The sequence below is a fragment of the Mus caroli genome, chromosome 2 (assembly GCF_900094665.2).
Source record: "Mus caroli chromosome 2, CAROLI_EIJ_v1.1, whole genome shotgun sequence".
Taxonomy (NCBI): Eukaryota; Metazoa; Chordata; class Mammalia; order Rodentia; family Muridae; genus Mus; species Mus caroli.
In genome coordinates this window covers 144,379,536-144,407,055 of record NC_034571.1, presented here as the reverse complement: position 1 = coordinate 144,407,055, position 27,520 = coordinate 144,379,536, and the positions used below count along the sequence as shown (strand labels likewise).

General features: G+C 43.7%; 2 protein-coding genes across 2 annotated transcripts; one reads left to right on the top strand and one right to left on the bottom strand.

Moving 5' to 3' along the window:
• Positions 1-7,470: 7,470 nt before the first annotated feature.
• Positions 7,471-10,758, bottom strand: Defb115 (defensin beta 115). Its single transcript, XM_021177774.1, has 3 exons — positions 10,659-10,758; positions 8,772-8,936; positions 7,471-7,596 (listed from the first exon to the last, which is right to left on the bottom strand). The coding sequence occupies exons 1-3, from the start codon at positions 10,750-10,752 to the stop codon at positions 7,586-7,588; spliced, it is 270 nt and encodes an 89-aa protein (XP_021033433.1). The 5' UTR covers positions 10,753-10,758; the 3' UTR covers positions 7,471-7,585.
• Positions 10,759-18,045: 7,287 nt separating this feature from the next.
• Positions 18,046-21,982, top strand: Defb125 (defensin beta 125). The gene is made up of 2 exons (XM_021157104.1): positions 18,046-18,147; positions 21,441-21,982. The coding sequence occupies exons 1-2, from the start codon at positions 18,090-18,092 to the stop codon at positions 21,938-21,940; spliced, it is 558 nt and encodes a 185-aa protein (XP_021012763.1). The 5' UTR covers positions 18,046-18,089; the 3' UTR covers positions 21,941-21,982.
• The last annotated feature ends 5,538 nt before the right edge of the window (positions 21,983-27,520 follow it).

The following is a 27,520-nucleotide window of genomic DNA, read 5'->3' as shown; positions in this document are numbered from 1 at the left end:
GACAGGCTTGGCAGAAGCCAGGTTTCAGGGCAAAACAAATAAATTGGGAACACAATAGAGAATTAAAAAAGAGAAATAAAATCTAACATTTGGAATATGATTCTGGATTCAGCATGAGAGTTGAGGTGTGTGTTCCTATGACTCCTATTTAGAGACAAGAATATGGTTTTGGGTTCTCCATTTACCCAGCAGTGTTGTGGGCATATCTGGTAGATCTCACAGGGACACTAATAGAGGTGTGCACCTTTGACATTTCCCTTTCACTAAGATACGCTGAAGCTTAGTGGAAGTGGGACTAGATTCTCAGGAACCCGGTGTTATCACAGAAATTCTTCCTTAAGACTTAGGCAAGATACTACTGTAAATAGCAGAGCAAAGAGACAGGAGGAGGGTTTCTGATTGAACTCACTTGATTCTCACCTGGTAGAATGGGCAGCTTCAAATATTACTGCCTTTTATACTGTCAATCAGAGGGCTTTCATGGCTGTGCTCCATCAGTGGGAGATTTGTTCTCCAATCTCAAATGTGGGCAAGAGGGACACTGAAAATGAATTATTCTTTCTTTTAAATAATTACTTATTTATTTTATGTTTATGAATCTGCTGCAACTATCTTCAGACACACCAGAAAAGGGCATTAGATCCCATTACAGATGGTTGTGAGCCACCATGTAGTTGCTGGGATTTGAACTCAGGACCTCCGGAAGAGCAGTCAGTGCTCCTAACCATGGAGCCATCTCTCCAGGCACAAATTATTCTTACTATACATGTAAACAGTGACTTAATCTGGCAGCTGGATTTATTTACTTTATGCTAATCCCCAATAACTTCACAAAGAAACCAAGATTTATTTAAGGCGACACCACAATTGCTGAGCATTTAAATGATGTAGCTTAAACTTCTATGTTAATTTGGCTTCCTCTCAGACCCATCCCATGATATTTGTGTATTATTATTAAACTGGCTCTTTGGACCCCTTCGTCATTACTCTAGTTCCTCTGTCCTCCCCACACATCTGACTCTCCCTTTCCTTTCTCTGAAAGATGTCCCACCCTATTCTCTTTTCTGCCCAGCCATTGGGTCATCAACATTTATTGACAAGGGAGAGAATACATAGTAAGGACTGTTTACACAAACCTGAGACAGGAGATTCTTGGTATAAGCATTATGATAAGCATTTCGACGCCGGGTCCAGATTGAAACAAGACATTAGGGCAGAGAAATCAGTATTTGAATAACCCAAGGGTAAACTTCACACAGCATTTTAAAAAAATAAAAAATAAAGATGAAAAGCCCGTTATGCCTACAGGATATAAAGTGAAACTTCATATTGAGTGGAGCCCTGGACCATAGAGAATAGGAAGGGCACATGATTTTCCATGGAGAACCCATACTTTCTGCATGGTCTTGCCCATGCTCATGGAAGCCTTACCCCATCTGCCTGCTGGAATTGCTGAGGCTCTGTGTCTTGGCTTCCTCCCCTTGTAAATTAGAGCCCTTGCTGTTTTGTTTTTATGCTATCATTTTACACTGAATGTCTGTATGGGGTGAGGGTAAGAGAGCTTTGCTTTCGTCTGTAGCTCACTGAACTAAGAAGCAATTGCTTTGGTCTGTAGCTCTTTGAACTAAGAGGTGATTATGAGGAAGTGGTCTCAGAATGGTGGTGACTACCAATCTTTTTCAATTTTAATGTTATTTTTACCTTCTATGTGTACGGGTGCTTTGCCTGTGTGTATGTCTGTGCACCTCATGTGTGTGCACCTGGGAAGGCAAGATAAGGCCGATAGTTTCCTGAAACTGGAGTTATAGATTCCATGTGGATGCTTGGAATCAAATCAGGGCCCTCTGTGAAAAGTCACTTTTAAAAACCTGGGGGCTGGAGAGATGGCTCAGCAGGTAAGAGCACTGACTGCTCTTCCAGAGGTTCTGAGTTCAATTCCCAGCACCCATATGGTGGCTCACAACCATCTGTAATGGGATCTAATGGCCTTATCTAGTGTGTCTTGAGATAGTGACAGTGTACTCACATAAAACAAATAAGCCTTAAAAAAAATGTAACTCCGACTAACCCATGCCATTGGGTCTTAGAGGGAATTTAGGTCTTTCTGATAAGTCTCAGAACAAGCTGCCTGAATCACCACTTAGAGTCACCATCCTGAGTGTCCCAGGGGAACTGGGGGACTAGCAATGATGTGCAATGTGACCAAGACAACAGCTTTTAAAACTTGGGCAGATGAGATCTTCAGCTTTGTTGCAGTGTATGATCTAGGCATGCTAAGTCATTCAGTTTACCTGAGCCATGGAGGTGACTGGGGCTGTGTCAGGGTAGAGCCGAGAAATGCATCCTCAGCCTACGGTCTAGGCCGGGGTCTTAGTCTTCTGCTTCTGTTTCGAGGCATGTGCTCAGGACATGTCAGACTGCCTTCTTTTGCAGGGTTTGGGAGAAGTGACCTGTCCAATGGGACGATGCATGGGTACATCCTGCTGAGAATCCCTGTCCTGCGAAGCCCATGTCCTCTCTTGCTAAAAATTTCTTTTTTTTTTTTTCATGTGTTCTACACCAAGTTTTCAGGGGCTTCTAAGACTTCCCTCTCTCTACCAGCAAGCTGTCAATGCCCACTTTGGAAAGAGGAAAGACCCTCTGGTTCGATAAATCATAGTAATTGATCATAATATGAATGATAAGAATTTGTAAATTGACCAATGCGCAATAAATTCATTTTTAAGACACCAGCTTTGATGTGTGCCTGTGAAGGCTCATCCTAGAGTTGGATCTGAAATCAAGTAAAAGGTAAGGTTTTGGGCACTCCTGTGAGGAACTTTCTTGATCATTTTATTTGAAGTGGGATGACCCACCATAAATATGGGCAGCGCCTTCCGGTGACAACCCAGATAAAAGGGAGACAGAAGAAGGAAATGCGGCTTTTGCCTACTTCCCTTTTCTCTCACTGGCAAGCTCATCAACTCTGTGGCTGCCGCTGCTGCATTCCTTTGCTGATATTAAATCAGCTTCTTCAGGCTTCCAACATAGACTCTCCAGGAATCCTGCAGGCCTTTGGGTCCATGTTGGGACTTCTGTGCTATCCATCCTTGTGGGCTGAGCAGCTACCAGATTCTAGGGACCCCTTCACTGTGAGACAGCCATGGTTAGACTATCTAGCCCCTACCAGGAAAGCTAAACAATAAATTTCCTTTTGATATGAACCCATTCTATCAGTTGTGATCCTCAAGAGAAACTTGACTAGAATTTCATTTCCTTTTATTTTCAGCCAAGCAATTTTCCTCACACATTTTCATACTCCCAAAAATTCAATATGTGTGCCATCAATGTTACAAAAACCTTGTTAGATCCTGTATTTGAGATTACATGTTTAAACCTCTACAGGAGCAGAACTGTCCTTTAGTCTGAACAAGGAAGGACACCACACCAGTCTCTCTGATGGAGTAGAGACTGTGTGCCTGGGTGCAGGAGGCTTGGGGCTTTATGGGGCACAAGTTTTAGGGGGGAAAGTTTTATCAGTTGATGCATTCTTTATGGTTCCAAGGCCAAGTGAAGACAGTGGATGTTTTCTTTCGTATGTTCACTTTCTTGTCAGTTGTGGGTTCTTATCCTTATGCTGAGTCAGGAGTTCCTCAGCTCATCTCATGTAAGAAACATGAAGGTTTAGGTCATTAACACTTCAGGAACCTAATATGAGGGATTATGGCCCAGAGTCAAGTTACCATGTTCCAGAATGGTAATCCTTTCATGAAGCCGTGTGTGTGTGTGTGTGTGTGTGTGTGTGTGTGTGTGTGTGTGTGTTGTATGCATGTTCTCATCCTCATGTGTGTGCACACAGAGGCCAAAGAGGGGTGTCAGGCTACCTGCTTTTTCACCCTCCAATTTATTCCCTTGAGAGAGGTTTTCTCACTGGAGCTAAGTTGGCAGCCACCTTCCTGTCTCTGTTCTCCCCAGAGCTGTGTACAGGTGTGTATGAGGCCACCCCTTACTTTTTACATAGGTGTGCAGATTGGAACTGAAGTCCTCTCACTTGCAGAGTGCTTTTACCCATGGAACCATCTCTTCTGTTTCTCATGAAGATTTTTTTTTGTTGTTTTTTGTTTTTTTTTTTGGCCTGGAACAAGAGAAATTCATAAATCAAGGGACTTTTCAAGTATGTCAGTGGGAGGCTGGGAGTGAGGCAGACACAGCTAAGAGAAAACCCTTCTGTTGGTCTCAGATGCTAACTCAGCATTGGGTGGTGTAAACTACTGGTCTGTAAGTGTAGCCTAAAGTCGTATCTGCCAGCCAGAGGATGATAGGCAGTGAACAGCTATCAAGGAGGCTAAAAGTGGCTCAAGAGAATTTTCCTCTGGCCTTGCAACATTCCAACTCTCCACAATTGCCATTCTAATTAGTCAGTTAGCCTTGTAGAATCTTTAACATAGGTGTGGCTTTCCCAACCTCACCAAATTTCAGTTCTCACACTCTTAAAGCTGTTAAAGAGATGGGTGGATGGCAAATGAGTTTAATCCAAGCTCTTGGGAGGCTGAAGCAAGTGGATCTCTATGAGTTCAAGGACTGGTTTACACCGTGAGCTCCAGACTAGCCAGAGCTACATGGTAAGAAAACCAAACCAAACCAAACCAAATTGTTACACTATAGAGGATCTAAATGATAGTTTGAAAAGATGGTTCCATGCATAATTGTCAAGACCAGAGGTTTAAGCCTTAATATTTAATGACATTTCTCTCAATCACTGTTCTATTGCTTTAAAGACACCATGCCCAAGGCAATTTATAGTATAAAGACTTTATCGGGGACTTGCGGTTTCAGACTATCGTGGTGGAGAGCATGGACTCAGGCAGGCAGGCATGATGCTGGCACAGTAGTTGAGACCTTACATTTTGGTCCACAAGTAGGAGGCAAAGAGCACATTGGGAATGGCAAGGGCTTTTGAAACTCAAGTAACATCGCTCCTTTACCAAGGCCACACCTTATAATCCTTCCCAAACAGTTCCACCAACTAGTGACCAACTATAGAACGGATGAACCTTAGAGGCTATCCTTATTCCAACCACACAGCTTCCCATCTGTTTTTTAGATGATAAAAATGCATGTTTTTGGAGATATTTTAGGTATGTTCGGAAGACAGAACTTTCATGTTGTCCAGAGCTTTTGTGTCACTGAGGAATAGCTCACCTGTCAATTCTACTCCTTGCTCTCTTAAGCTGTTTTGCATTGTTTTGCTCACTTGGTTGAACAAGTTGACTGGATTTTTGTGTCTCCAGATTCCTCAGCACTATTGCTTCCTAAAGCTTTCGTCATTCACTCACGGATATCCCTGTCCACCACAGCTGTCACCTCCACTTCTCCAGCTTCCAGCTCTGGCATTCTTTCTAGGAGTCTGGGGTCTGGAAGGACATGTTCGTTCACTGGAATGGGAGCTGCAGCAGATCTGCAGGGCTTCTAGATATTTTCTCCATTTTTTAGGGAAGTCTTACAGCTTGGGGAATCGGATTTGCTGACTGCAATAGCTGCTGAAGGGGTGCTGGTGGAAGGGTGGGTGCTGATAGAGCAAACCAATCAAAAAGGAGATGAAGCAAGAGTGAGTCAGCAAGTAGCTTCGACTTCCTGCAGCATTCTCGTTGACCAAGCAACTAAGTCTCTTCTCACTAAACTGTGTACATCTGGTAACATTTCCACCTATGCCCTGGAATTACCCAATGAAGTGTCAGGGTACATGCTTTGTTTCATGACTGCCTAGCAATTTTCTGCCAAATTGAAGCATCCTTGGAAGAAGCTCCTTGAGAACTTTCAAAGGAAGGCTTAAGACTCAGGTAGCAAACAACTCACAAGTCTCAAGAAGTCCCTGAAATGTATCAGATTCACAACACACACCTCTACCCCCACCCCACACGGGTTATATAAACAGTAAGGAGGCTGAAGACACACTCTGACTTGTCAATCTTTTTGTGAGTCAGGAAGAAGGAGGAATAGTATCCTGATGGGCAGACAGGTAAGAAAATCACCAAAAATATACAACATGACACACTTCCAGTTTCTTCTTCACCCAGGATAAATATTTGGCAGAGTTCCTTGACATCTCTTCACACGTGGGCCCCCTTCCAGCTGACTTGCCCAGACACATCCCAGGCAGGCCTTGGACCTGCCTGTCAATCAACTAACCCTCCTACTCTCCTTCGTCCAAGCTGACTGATGGAAAATAGGGTGAAGAGGACCCATCTCAGGCCACCAGAAACACCAGGATCCACAGCTCTCCAGGGAGACACAGAGCTCAGCTGATGAATCTGCTCTTCACTTGGGAAGTGTCTGTACTTATGCATGTGTGTGTGCGTGTGTGTATATACATTCATGTACATGTGTCCTTTTGCTTTTATTAAGACTTGTTAGCTTTCTATGACCATTATTCATTTTCTGCCTTTTTATTCTTCAGTCAGTGGAGAAAATGAACCTGGCCCGAGAGCCCTCTCTGGTAACACAGAGAGCTCCGGAGTTGCAGCTTTTGTGAACTTTTACCCATGTTGGTGATGCAGCTGCCTTTGCATGGCCTGTGTTCCTGTAAGTAGCCCCTCACCTTCTACCATCACCCACCTGATTTTCTGAGACCAGGGCTCTCCTTGAATCTGCAGCTTGTTGTTTCAGTGAGACTGGCTGACCAGCCATCCCTGGGAAGCCACCTACCCCCACCTTGCCAGTGTTGGGTGACAGACATGTACCACCACACTCAGACTTTACATAATGTTGGGGATCTGAAGTCAGGACTTCATGCTTAAACAGCAAGGACTTCATCCACTGCACCCTCTCCTCGGCCCTGATTAGCTCGCCTTTCTTTCCGTCTGTTTGGGAATGGGACAGTAAGGTGGTTTTGTGAGGAGTTGTATTCAGATTTAGACAGTAGCAAGGAGTGGCACAGTTAAACTCAAGACCTGAGTGACTGAAAGAGAGTGGAAGCAAGTGTTTCCTTCACGGTTTCTTTTCCACTTCCCGCTTCCAGGTCCCTGCCTCGAGTTCCTGCTTCCCCTAGTGGTGTGCTATAAACCTCAAATCAAATACTCTTTCGTTACAAGTTGCTTTTAGTCGTGGTGTTTCTTGTAGCAACAGGAGGCAAACAAGAAGAGTTGCTGTTGGTTAGGTGCCAACCACCTTCTAATTCTTTCTGGCGTCTAAGTCACTCAGTAGCCTGGAACTCAACAAGCAGGCTAGGCTGACTGGGGGCCTCCCACCTCTGCTCTCCAACCCTGGGATTGAAATCACCCGGCTTTTCCAAGTGAGTCCCAAGGTTCGAATTCGGCTCCTCAAGCTTGCACGGCAAGCACGGTACCAACGGAGCCATCGCCGCAACCCCACTTTTGAAAGCTTTAAAGTGATAACGAAAACTTTCAGAGTTGGAGTTCAGGACAACATTTAGGGTACAGGTGTCACAGTATGTTTGCATTCATGTCCATTAGAAAGTACCACAGACTGGGTGAGTTGAACAACAGAAGTTTAATTTCTCAGAATTCTGGGGACGAAGTCCAAAGGAAGATTGGTTCTCCGCAGGCCTCTCTCCTTGGCTTGCCAATGCCTCGAGGCTTCTCGGATCTCAACATGACTCTGTGTGTTATAATTGATGGCAAATGATTACTTCCAAGTCTCCTCTCATAAGAACACTAGTCATACAACACTAGGACCCCACCCTAACAGTCTCATTTAACTTCTGTTACCTTCTTAAAGAACCTCTCCCCAAACCTCACATTCTGGAGGACTGGGGTTTGGAATCACCTTTAGGAGCTTTTGTGCCATGGGCGGAAGGATGGGCGGAAGGATGGGCGGAAGGATGGGCGGAAGGATGGTTACCCAACCAGAAGAGTAGGGGGAGCTGTGACCGTTAATATGGATGAAATCCTGACAAGATCTAGAATCACTGAAGACACTGGACTTGAGGCATGCCAGTGAGGGAAAGTCAACGGAACTGCCAAGACCAACCCTGCCTGGGGGCTGGGAAGCGGGTCCCAGACTGCATTTCTAAACGGAGAGCTGAACATGCAGCCAGTCAGCCTTCTCTGCTTCCTGGCTGTGGATACAGCTGCCTCGGGCTCCTGATGCTGCAGGTGCCTGCTGTGGGCAGAAGGAATCCCTCCGACTGGAAGTTACATCCCTTATTATGTAGCGTTTGTTAGGGGCATTTCTTCACAGCATTGGGAGACGTAGCTAAGACAGCGGAGGGGGGTTGGGGTGGTGGTGGTGAGTAGGTGCCCTGGAAGCCAACTTGGGTTGAAGTCATTGGGTTGAAGGTTGTTGGAGGTTATGCATGCATAGGGTAGGCAGTGAGGACCAAGAAGTGTGTCCTGTACACTTTAGGATTGTGGCTGATCAGTAGGCTGATTTCCACCACCTCCCTCCCTGCTTTGCCTGAGAAAGCAGTATCTGTTCATGGTGATCTGAAGAATGAAGCTTTAAAGATATCTTGAATTACAGTGGTCCAGCCTGAAATTCCCATTTCAGGGACAAGTGGAGGCTGTGGTTGGTAAAGAAGCTAGCCACACCCTATGGATTCGTCCAGATTTCCTCTGTACCTTTCTCACTTCTACGTGAGTTTGAAGACTGTTAACCTAAGTGCATGATCCTTATGAAAAGTAGGACACTTGATGACTCATGTCAAGACCCCTTTGCAATGGACATTGATTAATGAACCCTCAGAAACTCTAGCATAGGGTACTGTATGTGTCCCCGACTTGTCATGATGACAACCAAAGCTCAGAAACCAGAAGTCTGAAACAGATACATACCATCCTTCTCCCGGTCTTTCGTCACTGGGATGTGGGAGAGTCTTGAGTTTGTTTCTCTGAGACAGCAAAAAGTTCTCTCTCCGCATCTCTCTTTCTTCTTCTCATTGGCCCTGCATATGCGCCTGCATTTCCCCAAGCCATAAAAGCAGGTTCTGAACCATCCCTCTATCACAGTGAACAGAGAGGAACTGTGTGAAGAAGACACACTTGCACATCCTGAGAATGTCCGCAGACCCGGGAGAAAGGTGGGTTCAGGGAGACATTGAGACCCCAATGTAAATTATAAATTCCCTCTTCTTGTCTCTCCCCAAATCCTCTCCTAGGAAGGAAATCTGAGTTCTCTCTCCCAAGACACTAAAACTGGAAAAAATCAATCTCAGGCTGACTTCCTTTCCCCATGTTAGGATTCTGCAGATGGTGTGCTGGCATTCTCTGAAATGTCCTAACTGCAACAGTCTCCTCTGCCCTGTCTTCTCCAGAGTTTAAGGCGGTTTACAATCCATGGTAACCAAGAGTAGACCTTTTCTTCCTCCCCTCCCCCTACTCTCTAGAACAATCAGAGATCCAATAACAAAGCCAGGAACTTGGGCTGGGGAGTCCCCTCAGCAGGGGACACACTCACTTTGTAAGCATGAGGATGGAGGTTTGGGCAGCTAGCACCCACATAAAAGTTGGGCACAGCACCACACATCTGTAGCCCATTACTGGGGGAGTACAAACAGGTAGGTCCCTGGAGCTCACTGGCCAACCAGCAGAGCCATTCTGTGTGTTCCAGGCATAGAATTAGCGCTGTCTCGAAAATAAGGTGGTTCCAGGCATGGTAGCACACATCTTTAATCCCAGAACTTGGAAGGCAGGTGGATCTCTGAATACAAAGGCAGCCTGGTCTACATAGTAAATTCCAGAACAGCCACAAACATTATCCTATAATAGTTATTAATAAAAGTAATAGCTATTATTGTGTGGAAAGTGAGCAGAAGCCATCTGATGTCGATCTCTGGCTGCCACACACAATCTTCTGCCCTAACAACAGGTCCATGTCTGCAGCCTAGGATGAACCTGTAGATCTCCAATTTCTGCCCAGGCATTTTCCAACACACATCCAAAAAGCAAGATGCCTCCTCTGCTTGCTTCAAGGGGGAGGTGAAGCAAATGCATTGGTTACCGTAAGGGATGGGACTAGTGGAGGGGACTGAAGTGGGAGCTTGGGAATCAGACTGGATATATTGGGAGCAGAGGCATTGTTGCCAGGGGACAAAAATTTGCTTGCTCTGCTTGCATTCTCCATTCCTCCCTCCCCCGCACCCCAGTGAGAAGCATCAGTGTGCCTACAGGACAGCACATCCCTGTCTCTGCCTCCCTCTCTTCTCTTCTCTTCTCTTCTCTTCTCTTCTCTTCTCTTCTCTTCTCTTCTCTTCTCTTCTCTTCTCTTCTCTTCTCTTCTCTTCTCCTTCCTCCTATTGCTGCCTACCTCCCCGTCTATTCTCTCCACCCTTATACCCTCTTCAGTTCTCTCTTCCTTTCCTCCCCTCCTCTCTTCCTTCCTCCTCTCCCCCTCTATTCCTTCTTGCTTTCCTCCCTCTCTTTCTCACTCCCTTCGTTCTCCCCCTCCTCGGCTTCTCTCTCCCTTTTCTTTTTCTTCCCTCCCTCCTTCCACTCTCTTTTCCTTCCATCCCAGTACTGGAGATCATACCCAGAGCCTCACACACGTTCCCCAAACAACTCTACCACCAAGCAACATCCCTGGTCTCAAAGACACAAGCATAGTAAGGTTTTCTCTCGGCTGTTCCTGCGGGCTATTCCTCCCGACACCATGGGCCCCATCCTGAAGATTCAGTGGGTAGTCTACCGCTCTCCCTCTCCCCATCTCACCACCATTTTGGTTACCTGGGGATGTCTGAACCAGGACCACAAGGATAGCTAAGGTCAGGAACCAGAGCTTATTGTGTCCCGAGAGGGTGCAGGAGCGAGTCTGCAGCATACTGAATGTGCTGGGGAAACTCCTACTGATTTTGGTTTTAATGACTAAGGTAGAGCCTAGTCATGGGCAATAAATCCGAGGAAGGCCAAGGGCCCTCTGCTGGTCAGTGCTAAGAGCAGCTCGTCCCAGGGTTTGGGTCAGCTCTAGAAGTCCTTTGGCAAGAGGACAGTAAGCCTGCTGCTTTGTGGACAGTGCAGATCTAGCCCCCAAGGAGTCTTCCTGTCCCTCCTTCCAGCCTGGTTCTGCTCCATGCTCACCACGGTCAGGATGCAGTTTTTCTAGCTCATTTTCTCACACACTGATGGCCTCAAGGACGACTGTGAGCCTGAGAGCCCTGCAGGTGCAAACAGGCTGCTGTGCCTGTGTGCCCAGAGCATGTAGCACAGGCCCCGCAAACACTGGATAAGCTTGGGCAGCATTCTAACGCCAGCACTGACTGGACTCACAGGGTTAGCAATGATAAAGGAGAGAAAACAGAAGGGGAAAATAATGTTGAGGTACAGGGGGTGGGTGGAAAGGGGAGTTGGAGTGGATAGGATCAAGATACACCGTTGACATGTATGTGAACTTGTCAAACAATAAATAAGAGTACTCCTTTTGAAAACATTGGCTGAACAGGCAGGTTGGCTCAGCAGATGGAGCACAGCTGGCAGAGTTGGCTTGGCAGGAACCAAACCTTCCACTCCATTCCATCACTGGGGAGGTTGGTGAAAGCAGGAGGATCAGAAGTTCAAGGTCATCTTCAATTGTGAAGTGAGTTCAGGGGAGGTTTGGCCTACTATGTAAGAGCCTGTCTGTATGCAAATAACTAGAACATAAGAGGAGGAAGATGAGGATTAAACAGTGTATGACCTTCGAGCCTACCCCTCAGACCACGGAGGAGCTGACGTTCCTTAGCTAGGAAAATGTGGGCCCAGAGTGTGGAAGAGAATTCTGCAGGGTCAAAGGGCAAGAAGGAAAGAAACAAGCAAGGTGATTGCATGCGTGAGTGCGTGTGAGCAGATATGGGGTGGGTATTTTTGTGTTGTCCTGGTGTTAGTGTGTGGTGTATAGGTGTCTGATGTGTGTGTAGTCATGGTATGTGTGTGGTGTATGTGTATATTGCTATATGTATTATATGTGTATATGTGCTATATTGTGATATGTGTGGTCATGGTAAGAATGTGGTGTGTGATCATGGTATGTGGGGGCAGGTGTGAGGGAGTATTTGCATGTAATCATGGTGTTAGTGTGTCTGGTGTATGTGTGTAACCATGTTGTATGTATGTGGCATATGTGTGGTGTGTGTGTCATCATGGTGCTGTGTATATGTGGTCATGGTGTATGCGTGTATAATTAATCATGGTCTGTATGCATGTGTGCTTGTGTGTGTTTGAGTGTGCACTTTGGGAGGATGTGTTTGTGTGTAGTCATAGTGTATATGTCGAGTGTATGTGACCTGTGTGTGTTAGTGTGCGTGTGTGTGTGTGTGTGTGGTCATGCTGTATGTATGTGGTGTATGTGTGAATGTGGTGTAAGTATGGTATGTGTGTCATCATGGTGTTGTGTATGTGTGTGGTTATGCTGTTGGGGTGTGTGTGCATGTGTGTGTGTGTGTGGCATGTATGAACACTTTAGGCAGAGGAGTTGAGAAAGGAATCTATGAGGAAGTGACAGGACATTAAATGTGACCTGAATGTCCTGAGAACTTAACTTGATCCTTCTGAGAATCCAGAGTCTTCCAGGCAGAAAGAACATCGAAGGCTGAGCCCCACGGCAGGAGAGTTTAAGAAGTGCAAGGAGGAGAGTGTCCTACAATAGAGTAAGTGAGGAGAAATAAATTTGGCTGAAATCCCAGAAATGGCAGAGCCACCACTTGCATCAGACCACACACAGCCATATGGGGTTTGTTCTGACTGGGATATGGGGCTGGGGTTACTCTTAAGTGATATTTCAAACCTGACTTCATTCTCTCCATCTGAAACTTCTCTGGGCTGAATGGCATGCACCTGGTGTGTGCTGGTGTCACTGGCAGTGTGACTTGCAGCAGGCACAGCAGGGCATGCCTAGTCCTTTCACCAGAGGCTAGACCTGGTACTGTTTTAGATAATGTTGATCAGGCCAATAAAATAGTGTGTTGTCTCTGGGAAAAGAAGTGAAACATCAGGCCATCAATGACATGGCACGGAAGTTTGTAAGGTGAAATACAATCAGCCAGAACGTAGGGCTGGGGTGATAATGACCATCCTATGGAATTGAAAACTGAAGCTCAGAGAGGGCAACCAACTTTCCTGGGGACACACAGTCACTATGATCCTTTCCAGTCAGTCCTCACCATGTCTAGAAACCAACTGGGTTTTCATCTCCACCAGTCAGTGGTTTTGAGGATGCTGGATGCGTGGAATCCTGGCGGGCAGCCTCCTGAGGTTGCTATTCCAATTCGTGGTTTCTTCCTTTTATGGCTGAGTGACACAGTACAAAACACTTACGTAGTATTTTCCAGGATGTAAGTATTGTCTCCCACCCCTTGATTTTTTAGGCAGCATGTCACTGTAGTAGCTTGGGGGGCCCACAACTAACCATGTAACCTCACTTCCCCTCGGTCTTTCTCCCCAATGCAGTGTTTATGGATGTGTGCTCCCACACCCAGCTGTCGTTTCTCACTGTTTAATCCTACAATGCCAGGTTGCTTCCTGGTCTTAAGCTGTACTTCTTTAAAGGCCAATGCTGTTACATAGCTTCCAAGTATTTCTAGCCATCCATAGCTTCCTCTGCTAAATGTCTGTAATTGTTTTATGCCCGTTTTCTACAGGGGCTCTTTTTAGTTGCTTAATTTCCAAGCCCTTTTCTCTTGGACATAAGTTCTTTAGTGTATACATAGTTTGAAGACATTTCTCTCCGCCGTTAGTTTTCCTTTAAGTTCACTCAAAGGTGTATGCTCCATCTTTAATCTCAGTTCTGCGGAGGCAGAGGTGGGCTGACCTACGTGAGTTTGAGATCAGCCTGGTCTACATAGTAGGTTCCAGATCAACCAGGGTTACAGAGTGAAAAAAATCTTTTAAAAAACTCCCTTCGCTGGGCGGTGATGGCGCACACCTTTAATCACAGCACTTGGGAGGCAGAGGCAGGTGGATTTCTGAGTTCGAGGCCAGCCTTGTCTACAAAGTAAGTTCCAGGTCAGCCAGGGCTACACAGAGAAACCTTGTCTCAAAAACAAACAAACAAACAAACAAAAAACCAAACAAAACAAAACAACTCCCTTTATGGCATAACTCCTAATTTTTTATTATTGACTTGTGGTTTTGTCTAGCTGTGATAAGAAAATATAGAGAATATCATTTTAATACACTTAACAGTGTCTGTTTTGTAACTTAATGTATGGCATGGTCTAGAGGAAGTTCCACGGGAGTTAAAAGGATCTACTCTGTATGTACTGGGTAGTTCTGTGCTTTTTCATTCGTCCGTCTGTATGTCTGGTCCCCAGCGCCCCTCACTCCTCATGCCTCTGCGTTGGTCTGTTAGTTAATGTGTCCACTGGTGAGAGTGGAGTATGGGAGTCGCTCGCTGCTTTTTGATTGTAGCTTATCTTTCTTTCCTTTGGGTCTGTTTTATAGAGCTGATTGCTCTGCCTTAGGCACACAGAGACTTGTAATAATCAAATCTTTGTGACCAAAGTTCCTGACAAAAACAAGTTAAAGGAGAGAAGACTGATTTTAACTCATGGTTCTAGAACATTTCAGTCCATAACAGGAGAGGAAGCAGAGCTCTAAGTGTGAGCCTGGAATTAGAGGCCAAGCTAACCAGACGCTTCCCTCTAGTCGTGAACTGCGCCCTCTGGAACCTTCTAAGGTCCCACAAACTCTCAGCTTAGGACTTTCAGCTAGAGACTAAGCATTCCAACGTAGAGCTATGGAGATTCCAGCTGTAGTGACTTATCTTTCTTTATCTTTAATTTTTTTCTTTTGTGTGATTGGAACTTTTTTTAAAAACCTGTCCTCACATATGGATAATTTTTCTTCTCTTTGAGCTGATCAGTTGGCGATGCCTGCAGCCGTGTTCTCTGGTCTCCTTATCAGGCCTTCATTGCCAAGGCTCCTGTTTGACTCTTTTACAGAAGTCACCGACTCTGTGGCGTCCCTTGTCCATGTGTCTTCTTCGTTTGGTTAAATGTTATACGTCTCTCTTGAGTCCCTTTGAACTCTTCTGTCACCATGGAGGGCTGTAGCTCTCAATCTTTGGGTCAAGACCTTTTTGGGGTTGAATGACTCTTTCATAGGGGTCACTTAAGACCATTAGGAAACATAGATACTTACTTTATTTATTTATTTATTTATTTATTTATTTATTTATTTATTTTTACTGAAGAAAAATAAAGTTTAACTTTATTAACAGATACACTCTAAAATACTCAGATTTGTTTAGATTTCTATTTCTCTGAGAATGCATGATATAACCATCTCAAAAACAGTAAACACTTATATAATATAAGATGTACATTTGATGTCAAGATGCAATAATGAATATTTATGAAATATGGACTGATATAAAAAAGAATCATAAATCATCAATTATGATGAGAAAAAATATGCTTTAAAATTTTAAATGTGCATTGCTCGTGACAACTTACATAAAATGTTCAGGAATTTTAATATGCTTTTAAATTTATAAAATTAATATAAATTATTATAATTGATAAATTTATATAATTATATATTTATAATTATATAATATATAATTATTATACAATATATTATATAATTTATAACTATAAATTATATATAAATATATACTTAATAAATTACTATAAAATTTATAAAATTAAAATGTGTATTGCTCATGACAACTTACATAAAATGTTCAGGAATTTTAATGCTCACAAATACTGGTTTTCCTACTTTATGGTTTTGAATATGTTTCCCTAAAATAACTTCCCAAAGCATTTGGTTCTCTGTGTCATACAGAACGTTCAATGCTCTGATGTTGCAGTTTTATGTTTTTTAACACTAAAACTCTGACATTCAGTCCATCCATTAAGTCTGCATTTCATATTCTACCTGTTTGCTCTACAGAGGATGTAGCATTTTACGTAGGCATCAGATTGTCAAATAGATGTGTTATAATACAGTCATGGAAGACACAGCTGCACACATATGGACACAGCTCGTGTCCATATTTGAGAAAGATGGACACTGTAAAATTTTAAAGCATTATGATTTCTAACAGTAGCAAAATTACAGTTATGAAGTAGCAGCAACACGAGGAAACTGTATTAAAACGATTGTTTTAAAGGGTTGCTGCATTAGGAAAGTTGAGAACCACTGACTTAAGGCTTTTATAGTAGAATGAAGTGCACTGTAACCTCTGGACTGTTTATTTCCTTTGTAACCGCTGTGGAGAGTGATATTCTAGAAACTTCATGTTACCTTTCCCATTTTGGACCCTACATTTAGATATTCATATCTGATGGATTTGCTATCTCTAGTACTTTTCTTCTGATTTATTTATTTTTATGGGTACAGTGTTTTGCTTTCATGCATGTCTGTGTACCATCTGTATTCAGTGCCTGCAGAGGCCAGAAGATAGCATCAGGTCCCTGAGTCTGGAGTTACAGATGGTTTTCAACCATTTTGTGGGCTCTGGGAATCGAACCTGGGTCCTCTAGAAGAGCAAGCAGCCAGTGCTCTTAACTGTTGAGCTATCTCTCCAGTCCCTGCAGTGAACTTCTTAGTAAGTTGCATTCTCCTGGGGTAGCACCTTGTGGTTTTATTTTACATTCAGTCCAATGTTAATGAGCTGAACGCCCCTTTATATTTATCAGACATTCATATGTCTTCTTCGGAAAACTGCCTATTCAGATCTGAGGCGTATCTGCTCAAAGGAAACCATTTAGGCTTGACTCTTTCTTCAAGAGAAGATTGAAAACTGTTAATTTAGTTTTTTGAGTCAGGTACAGGATTGTTTGGGTAAACTTTCACTGTCAGGTTGTTTGCATGTCTTTCAAGGTCTTGGTTCATCTCATCTATCAATAAACATTGTGGGTATAATATTACATTCAGTTACTGTCCTCTTATTGCCAATGGGGTTGGTAGTTACGACCTCCCTTCCAGTCCATATTGTGATCATCTGCACTGTGGGCACAGCTACAGTTTCGTGTACTGCATGAACTTGCCTCCATCGGCTCATCGCTATGAATCCCCCATTGTCAGTGCTGTGATATTTAATTCTTGGGATTTCATTTCTTTTACTTATCCTAGACATATTTTTCTCTTTTCTTCTTCTTCTTCTTCTTCTTCTTCTTCTTCTTCTTCTTCTTCTTCTTCTTCTTCTTCTTCTTCTTCTTCTTCTTCTTCTCCTCCTCTTCCTCCTCCTCCTCCTCCTTCGTCTTCGTCTTCTCCTCCTCCTCTTCTTCCTCCTTCTCCTCTTCCTCCTCCTCCCTCTCCCCTTCCTCCTCCTCCTCCTCCTCCTTCTTAATTTCCTAAGATAAAATTTTGGATCTTGGTTTGTAAATAAAACAAACAAGCAAGCAAAAAGAGCCAGACAGGGTGGTGCAAGCCTTTTGTTCCACAGGCAGACAGATCTCTGTGAGTTCAAGGCCAGCCTGGACTACATAGTGAGTTCCAAGACAGCCAGGGATATGTAGAGGGACCCTGGCTCAAGAAAGCAAAAATAAAATAAAATAAATCAAAAAATATAAAATAATGAAAAAATATTTCACCTTTCCCAATATACTGTTTCTTACTTAGTTCTTTGAACAAGTAGAGTTAATGGGAACGTGGAATGGGAAAAAGACAATCATAGTAAATCTGCTTTTCTATTTTGACTTTCGACTCCTGATCCCTTCTATTTAATTATGCATTGAGTCGGGGCATAAAAGGTTTGTGCGTTTGCTTGTTTGTTTGTTTGTTTGTTTGCTTTTTTGCATCTCCCTTCTTTCACAGGGAATCATACTGGGGCTGACAGCCAGAGAAAGGACAAACACTTTGCTACATACTATGATCCACTGGTCTGCCATAGAGGCAACCTCCCATACCATTGACTCTTGTTAGATGTGTACAGGGCACTGCACATGGACAGAGAAGAAAGTGACCCCACTGGGTTTCGGGGAAACTTCCTCGTGGGAGCTCTTCCCATCAACCCATCCAGGGTTACACGGTGTTTCCTAAAGCTTTCTTCTCCTTTAATGATCTCTTGTGATGGGCATGACTGAGTCATGCAAATGGTTGGCCTGACAGGCCAGAGGGCACAGCAGGCTCACTTCTCCCATTCATCATGACACCAATAAAGCTAAAGACCTGGATCACCTGCTGGATAAAGCATTCTGACTTCCTCCGGACATAGATCATTCTCTCTCTGAAGCCATGATTTTCCCAACACTGGCCTTCATTGTCTATTCGTTGCTAACTCAGGGGAACAAAGGTAATGGGACCTTCTAAAATGGGAATGGTGGAGTTTGGGTGAGTTGTTGAACAGAGCCTACCCCCTCACCCCCACCATGCCATCCTTGGTGGTGGTGAGAAGCATCATTTCAACTTGGATCAGTTGGAAGGAGAACGGGATCTTCGTCTGGCAGCCCCTGCCCCTGCTCTCTGATATTCTTCTGTCACAAGCATCCAAATATCTGGGGAGTCCGCTGAGATGAGTCTCCAGAAGGCAAGACTCTCCCCCACACTCTGAGCTGCGCTGGAGATCTTTCTGGACAACCACTCGGTGTCAGTTTGACCTCCCTACTCTTCTCCCGTAGCTACTTTATGGCTGTGTCCTACTGACTACTGACCTAAGTCTTCTCTTCACCCTAAGCTCTACTTAGTCCTGAGAGGGAGCCTCCCCTGGTCTTAGATGCAGTAAAGAGGTCCAGGCTGCAAGTTCTGCAGAGCTGTCTTGTGCAAGAGACACTAAGTTTGTGGTCAATATAAGGATAAAGATGTGGTGGGAAGACACGTGGCTGATGACGAGCCTCTGGTTTCAGGTCAATGCGAAGCACTTGTCCCCCTGTTTAAAACACTGGTACTTTTGGTTTTCTGTTTTTATTGAGGAATGGTTGTCATTGGTTTGTGTATAAAAAAAAAATCAACACAACTAGTCTAAGGAAGAGGAATTCCAACCTAAAAGCCCTGGTTCAGTCTTCCCCCTCAGGGCCAAATAGGCGCTGCTAGTTTCCATGATGTACTAGTATATATGAATCTATTTACATGCTTGTTCCTTATAGACAAAGTCTATGAATTAAGCTGTAAATGAACCGTGTGGATCATTCTGCAAATGTAGGAGCATGCCTTAGGGACTTCGTTTTTAAGATAAGACCTCACACGTTAACTAGGCTGGCTTCAAACTTGCAGTCTTCCTTTGTCTGCCTCCCACATCTTGAGATGGCAGGCATGAGCCACCATGCCCATTATATTTAATGGTATTCATTATATTTAATTGGCAGGTAGACGTTGAGGCTTCACTGAGGCTGGAAAATGACTCTTTGTCACCAACAATTCTTCAAGGAGAACGAATAAACAAATGTATGCTTTTGAGAGAGAGAGAGAGAGAGAGAGAGAGAGAGAGAGAGAGAGAGAGCTATCAGAGGCTGCTTTCTTCATCACCAATTCTATGTTATCTTCCCAGTCCCTCACTCACCTCATGCTTCCATTTTAATCTTCCAAGACTACAATCTGCTAAGTGAAATGATGTCTCCTAGGGTTTGAGTTCAGGTGCTGTGGTTATGAGTCTTAATATATGTCGTCCCACTAGAGTTTTGAAACACCTGCCTATTGTTTTTTTTAAAGATTTGTTTGTTTGTTTGTTTAACTAATATCTGTCACTGTCTTTAGACACACCAGAAGAGGGAATCAGATCCCATTACAGATGGTTGTGAGCTACCATGTGGTTGCTGGGAATGGAACTCAGGACCTCTGGAAGAGCAATCAGTGCTCTTAACTGCTGAACCATCTCTCTAGCCCCTGCCTATTGATTTTTTAAGAGCCTTCATGTACTAAGAAAAGACTCACTAAATTTGAAGGTGTGGCAGTTTGCTTATAAATATTTTTTCCATTTCCATAAATGAATTGGCTTGGATTTATAAAATGTCTCTAAATAGATACATAGCCAAGAATGACCTTGAATTTCTGATTGTCCTTTCCCACATCCAGAATGCTAGAATTTCAGATGTTCGTCACGGGCTCAGTTGTACATGATAGTGAGGATTGGTTGATTTGGTAAGCATTTGACGAACTGGATTACAGCCCTAGCCTCTATCTGGTCTCTGAATACTGAAACTTAGCAGACCCTGATCATCTCTCTTTTTCTCTCCTATTATTCCATAGCTTTAACTTTAACTATTGTCTACAAGCATTGATTCTGACATTCACATCTCACTTGTGACCTTTCTTCTGAGCTGTCACTACCTTCTTGATACCCTGGGTTTATCATGTTATGTGCCCCGAAGCAAATTCTTGGCCCCTGTTATTTTTTTCATCTCAATTCCATCTATCTTCACAGTTCAGAAATCCAACAGTTCTCTTGGATTTCTCCATGTGTTGTTTCCTTTACCTTGTAGCCAAACCACCTGTCTGCAGCAACATTTCAGTTACAGCCCTAATAGGTTGCCCGGGAAGAGCTTTAGTTTGTAACAATGTAACAATACACTATTACTGGTTGACCAATAGTGTGAAATCCCACTATTTCCCACCCCTCAACAAGGCTCCTGGGACTGACTAATCTGGAACACAGTTAAGCCATTAAATTCTCATCATGTTCTGAATAAACTAAAAACACTGAATTTGTAAAGGTACTTGGGGGTTTGACCCAACTATCTCACATCCTTTTCTACCTTGTGTCCTCTGGGCTTTGCACATCATACTTGAGACCCTGATACCAACCGTGCCTGAAGCCTCTTACATACACTCAGCAACTTCTACATAGACCAAGAGGCACTGCTTCTTTTCTGAAACAGTTCTGGCCCCCTGTAGATCTTTCCTTCTCTCTTCCATACTTCTTAAGAGTCTAGGTGGTGCACACCTTTGATCCTAGCACTCAAAGAGGCAGAGGCAGGCAAATCTCTGAATTCGAGGCCAACCTGGTCAACAGAGCGAGTTCTAGGATGGTTAGGGCTACACAGGGTGAACCCTGTCTCAAAAAAACAAAACAACAAATAAAAAGAGGCTAGGTTTACATAACAGCACCAAATGTGATCTCTCTCTCTCTCTCTCTCTCTCTCTCTCTCTCTCTCTCTCTCTCTNTCTCTCTCTCTCTCTCTCTCTCTCTCTCTCTCTCTCTCTCTCTCTCTCTCTCTCTCTCTGGCATGTGCTTCCACTGCACTGTTTTGAGGGCACATAACATATCACAGTTTTGGGCTGGCGAGATGGCTCAGTGGGTAAGAGTACTAACTGTTCTTCCAAATGTGCTGAGTTCAAATCCCAGCAACCACATAGTGGCTCACAACCCATAATGAGATCTGATGCCCTCTTCTGGTGTGTCTGAAGACAGCAACAGTGTACTTATTTATAATAATAAATAAATCTGAGAGAGAGAGAGTTCAAATTCCTGGGTTGGACCCTCACCACTGAAAATTAAAAACATCTCACAATTTTAATGGTTTATATTTTCTTGTCTCAGCGTCTTAGGATTTGCATTGGTGTTAGCCTAGAGGGCAGAGGTTCAGTTTTGATTGAATAGTAGCTATGTCTATGCTAGAATTAAATTTTTTATTTACTTTTTATTCTCTGCAGCTGCCTGGAGGAGACCCATACCAAAATGCTGGAAGAATAGTTTAGGGCACTGCAGAGTCCGATGTCAAGAAGAGGAACGATACATATATCTGTGTAAGAACAAAGTATCATGCTGCATTCACCGAACTCTATCAGAAGACAAACTACCCTCAGAACCTCCCATATACACTGTAACAAGAGTCATCCCTAGTTTCACTGCACCAGTGATCCGATTTATTGATAACAAAAACTGGGATGCAAATGAGTCTAAAACACCCACAGGAACTACCTTCAATCCTGCAGGCATTGGCCAGACACCCACAGGAACTAATGTAAAATTGGATGCAAATGAGTCTAAAACACCCACAGTAACTACCGTCAATCCTGCAGGCATTGGCAAGACGCCCACAGGAACTACCGTCAATCCTGCTGGTATTGGCAAGACACCCCCAACCACCGCACCTATTTATTCCTGGGCCACTAACACTAAACCATTCACTATGATGTCTAATACTACTTAAATAATTTGTCTCCTTTTGTGTCTGGGATAGGAACACCTCCCAGAGTAATAAGAAGAAGCTAATGTAACCAATCTTGGCTTTTTTCAGAAATTGTATAATCATGGGTATGGATTTATGTGCTAAAGTCAGAACACAAGCCAAATGATTTTTAGACATGAGAATTCTCTTTATCAGGCTTACATTCCTTACCTAGATCCTTTTGACTTATTAAAATATACGGCTAGTTTCAGATCAACAATGGCATTGGTGTTTTGTTTTTCCTTTCCGTACATGATAATTTCACGTACATATAATGTATAATATGGAGTTTCAATCATGGTATAGCAGAGTTCCTTCTACTTGTATTTTCTTCTGTTTGGAATTATTTGAGCTCTTCTCTTATTTATTAGTAAAATACAGACTAGGTTGTCATACTTATAATCAACACGCTGGCCTGTGGAATGCTGGGGTTTACTGCTTCTGTGTTACTGTGTTTGGGTAACCATTAGCCAGCCTCCCTCATTCTCTGCAATGCCTCCCATCCAGCAGCATCCTTTCACATTAGACTGACTTCTTAGCATCTACAGAGGGCCAAGAACACGCGGCATTTGATTTTCTGTATCTGACTTCTTTCCCTTAACATGTTAAGTGAAACACCCATTTTCTACAAATGACAAGAGTTTGTAAATATAAATGAGAGCCGGGCATGGTGGCACACGCCTTTAATCCCAGCACTCAGGAGGCAGAGGCAGGTGGATTTCTGAGTTTGAGGCCAGCCTGGACTACAGAGTGAGTTCCAGGACAGCCAGGGCTATACGAGAAACCCTGTCTCGAAAAACCAAAAAAAAAAAAAAAAAAAGAGTTACTTTGAATGCCTTATTGTTGATATACAGCACACTCTCCTTTATGTGTTGATGGATATCTTGTTAACCCTCTGCTGTGAATAATGCAGCAGTAAGCACGAGCATGCAGGGATCTCCTTGCGTGTTCTGTTGGGTATATCCCCCAAACTGGGTTGCTAAACCTGGAGTCAATTTTTACATTTCTGAGGAACTTTATTCTGTTCTGCATGACAGCTGTACAACTTTACACCCCAAAAACGGTGTAAAAGGACTTGGTTACCCCCAAATTCTCGCTAGCAGCTTTTTAAATTTTTTATTTAATTTTTCTCTGTATAATGTGCGTATATGGGTGTGGATATACTCGTACCACAGCGTGCTCGTGGAAGGTCAGAGGACAACCTCAGGGGTTGATTCTTGCCTTCTACCTTGTCTCAGACAAAACCTCTTGTGTTTTGCCATCGGGTACCTCAGATCATCTGGCTGTGAGCAACAAGGGATGTGCCTGTCTCCCTCTGTCTCACTCTAACAGCCCTGGAATTACATGAACATACACCATATCTGCATTTATGTGACTTCTGGAAATGCAAACTCAGTTCCTTTGTGTGCCAAGTGCTTTACCCACTGAGCCAACTCTCCAGACCTTCTTATTTTGTTTTTTGGGTTTTTTAAAAAAAATAATATCCATTTTAACTAGGGTAGTTTTACAAGGATAGCTCTCACTATCTCATCAAAGACTGGGTATTGGCCTTGCTTTCAAGTCACCTACACCCCATCTGAACATAAATGTCATATTTAGTGGCTTTCCAGGATTTCCATGGATTTTTTAAAAGGTATACATACATGCCATATTTTATGGAATACCCTCAGTCATTAGAGGATGGCATCAAACCTCCTGGAACCAGCATTAGAGGAGGTATGAGCTGCCCACATAGGTGCTGAAAACTGAACTCAAGCCCTCTGCAAAAGCACCAGGGGCCTCTTAACCCCTAAGCCTCTGCTCCAGTCCCCCATTTTTTTCTTCTTCTTTTTTTAATTTCCAACATACATTTGTATGCTGGAATTATTTACTTAGTTACTTATTTGTTTGTTTGCTTGTTTTTCTTCTCTCTCTGGCCCTGCTCCTTCCCAGAGCAGAAGGCTTAAGATTTTATATATATATGAGTACAATGTCACTCTTTTCAGACACACCAGAAGAGGGCATCAGATCTCATTACAGATGGTTGTAAGCTACCATGTGGTTGCTGGGAATTGAACTCAGGACCTCTGGAAGAACAGTCAGTGCTCTTAACCACTGAGCCATCTCACCAGTGCACCCTCCCCCCCAATTCTTTTTGATCTTTAGATTTAGTAGGCTTCTTCCACACTCAAAGATACAGTTATTAGGGTATTTATGAATAAAGTCTTATATTTGGGTTTTTTTTTTATAGGAAACGTATCCTAACAATACTTACAGGTAAAATCTTTGGCCCAAACTTTGTTATTCCTCTATGTCTACAAGCATCGATTTCCTTCACATTTAACTGAGGGTGTGGCACTGTGCACCATATGCAGCTTCATAAATAAGACAGAAACAGTACAGGTTAGCTCTTCTCCTGACCACTGGGTTCTCTTCCTTGTTTTTCCACTCACCACGTTGTCCATAGAGAAACCCTTGACCCAAGGAATGAAAATTTCTCAGTAAGAACTAAAATCATACAGAGATTAGCAGTAAAGTTAGAGGTGGGGCATATGTGGGTCTTTTGAGAACAACCCCGAAGTTTCCTCAAGCCATTCAAAAGAAGAGCTTCTGTCCATGACATGGTTTTCCTTGAATATGAGATCTTTACATTCAAAAGTTTCAAACAACCTTAACAGTGAAGATGCTGACCCATCCAGAGCAGCTAGCTTTCTGTGTGTGTGCGTACCGAGTGCTCAGGTACAGTGGGGACAAACACCAGCCCCTGATAGATATTTTAAAAACAATTTATTAATGTTTAACTGACAAATTCTAATTCTAATTTACAGAGTACATTTATGTTTACTCTTCAAAATTGCTTTATCGACGTCTGATTATAAAGATAAAGGGAGGTTAATGGCTTTAGGCACTCTCTTAAGAAGATAAAGACAAAGATGACAAGTGGACTGTTAAGATAAAATTCTTAGGTGCATTCAGATATTGAGACCAAGAGAGGGACTGTCATCTGTCTAGTGGAGGTTTTCATGTACAGATGTCCTTCCCTAGGTTGGAGGCAAAATCAGCCAATACCTTTGCGGACTGCTTTCCTGTTTGCTTCCGACAAATGATCTCTCGTGAGCAGCCACCATCTTCATTCCCAGCCCACACATCCTAGAAGCTGGGGAGCAAGACACATTGAGCACTTAAAGTTCCTGCCTCCTTGGCAAACCTTCCAGGCAATCGACACATTACAGCCTGAGAAGTTTCTATGTTAGGAGTGATGGATGGTGGTTTGAATAAGAGCGACCCTCAAAGGCTCGGATATTTGAATGCTTAGTCAGGAGATGTGGCCTTGTTGGAGGAAGTGTGTCACTGGGGATAGGCTTTGAGGTTTCAAAGAAAGCTCAGGCGCTCTCTCTCTCTCTCTCTCTCTCTCTCTCTCTCTCTCTCTCTCTCTCTCTCTGCCTTCATATCAGGATGTAGTTCTCAGCTACAGCTACAATGCCATGCTCCCCACAACCTCCAATGAGGATATTGGAGTAAGCCTCTGAAACTGTAAGCAAGCACCCAATTAAATGTGTTCTTTTATAAGAGTTGCCTTGGCCAGGCACTGGTGGCGCACGCCTTTAATCCCAGCACTTGGGAGGCAGAGGCAGGTGGATTTCTGAGTTNGAGGCCAGCCTGGTCTACAGAGTGAGTTCCAGGACAGCCAGGGCTACACCGAGAAACCCTGTCTTGAAAAACAAAAAACAAACAAACAAACAAACAGAGTTGCCTTGGTCATGGCATCTCTTCACAGCAATAGAACTGTGACTAAGACAGGGGTCTTCATCATGGACCCCACAGGGAAGAAGGAGAAAGGCTGAGATGATACCTGTACAAATTTAGTTTCTGTTCATCCTCCCAGCCCCATGCCCCCAGAAATAAGTAAGACTCAGACACAAAATATATTTACAAATCCTTGGCCATATAGCTAGGCTCTTCTCTGATTAGGTCATAATTTAAATTAACCCATTCATTTTAATCTACATTCTTCCACGTGGCTGGTTACCTGTGTTCAGGTACCATGCATCCAACTGGTCACATCTTCCCAGGAGAATCTCCCTGGCTTGGCTCTCTCTCAGAATCCTTTCTGCCTCCCGGATGTCCCACCTTCTAGTCTCCCCTTCCCTGTAGGCCATAGGTTTTTTTAATTGACAGGTGATGTGTCCATACAATACACAAGATAGTGTCTCTACACATACTATTGTCCTTAGGTTGTTAATTTGTCTGCTGGCAAAGACTTTGAACATTGGTGGGAAGAGCTCCAGAGGCAGGTCCTCCTGAGCTGCCTTGCCAGCTCGAGGAGTGTAGATGAGACCGGTACACTCACCCTGATGGGTCTTCAAGGTGACGAATTCTGGAGAAGCAGAGACAGATTCTAATGACAGGGCTCCTAATCCCAACATGGCCAGGCTTGCATTCTCTGGTTCTAATTTGTTTTACTTCTCACTTTCTCCATTTTCACAGGTGGCTAATGGGCACACTGCTGTGGCTCTCTGGCCACAGTCTGAGACGTGAGCTGAGATTTCCCGGTAGAGAGCCATTTTGTAGTGTTGCCATTTTGTAGCATTACCATTTTGTAGCGTTGCAGATGCTGTCTTTAAACCAAGACTTCATGGTGTCTTAGGTGTAAATGCTTCCCCATCCTGCCTGTCACTTGTGTTTTGGTCTTGGCTAAATCTCCCTTTGGAGGAGGCAGCAGGCACAGCATCTACCAACGAGAAGCCAGCCAAACCCAGGCTGGTGCTAGAGACCAGAGCAGAGGGTGTGCGGCAGGTGCGGATTGAGTTTTGGTTTTCTTTCTTATTTCTGTTAAATGTTGTTTTTAAATATTTTAACTGATTCTTTGAGAGCTTTATAAAATGTACTGTGATCATATCCACCCCAGTTCCCCCCTTTAAGTCCTCCCACCCTTACCCCCTCCAACTTCATAATATACATATGTTATATTCATACCAGTGAAGGGAGTGGACATGGGCGTAGGCAGCAGTATACGCAGACTTTAGTACCCAATGACTCCATTTCGACCCAGGCTTTCTTTACCACACTCCCCAGTTTCTTCTGCATACTTATTCACACTCGGCTTCTCCAATGACATGTTCAAGGCAGTCTGACGCCTTATATTATTTGCCTCTAAGTGCCTAACCCCATGTGAACGCCCTGCACTGTTCTGGGTACTGTAGCACTTTTAGCTACCAAAATTGGAATTCATTTCCTATTGTTTTTCTATAAACTTTTGTCAGATTAGAATAGTAATTTGGGCTGGAAACGTTGTGCGGTTGGTACGTTGTCGGGTGACCTGTAGGGGATGCAGGGTGTGATCCTCCAGCGCTGCATAAACCCAGTGTGGATGCTCAAACCTCTACTGTAACCTTGTACTATGGAGGTGGCGATGGAGGATCAGAAACTCAGAATCCTTGTCAGCTTCAGATGCACAGGACCTTGGCACCATTCTGAAATATATGGCACTCCGTCGGAGGCAGAGGCAGGCGGATTTCTGAGTTCGAGGCCAGCCTGGTCTACAAAGTGAGTTCCAGGACAGCCAGGACTATACAGAGAAAC

Bases quoted from the DNA above. Each gene is read 5' to 3' on its own strand.
- Defb115 (XM_021177774.1), bottom strand. From the start codon at position 10,752: ATGCTGCAGACTCGCTCCTGCACCCTCTCGGGACACAATAAGCTCTGG. The intron at 8,937-10,658 runs GTAACCAAAATG...TCACTGTGATAG, and splicing joins CCTGGTTCAGACATCCCCAG to AGGGATGGTTCAGAACCTGC.
- Defb125 (XM_021157104.1), top strand. From the start codon at position 18,090: ATGATTTTCCCAACACTGGCCTTCATTGTCTATTCGTTGCTAACTCAG. The intron at 18,148-21,440 runs GTAATGGGACCT...TATTCTCTGCAG, and splicing joins GCTAACTCAGGGGAACAAAG to CTGCCTGGAGGAGACCCATA.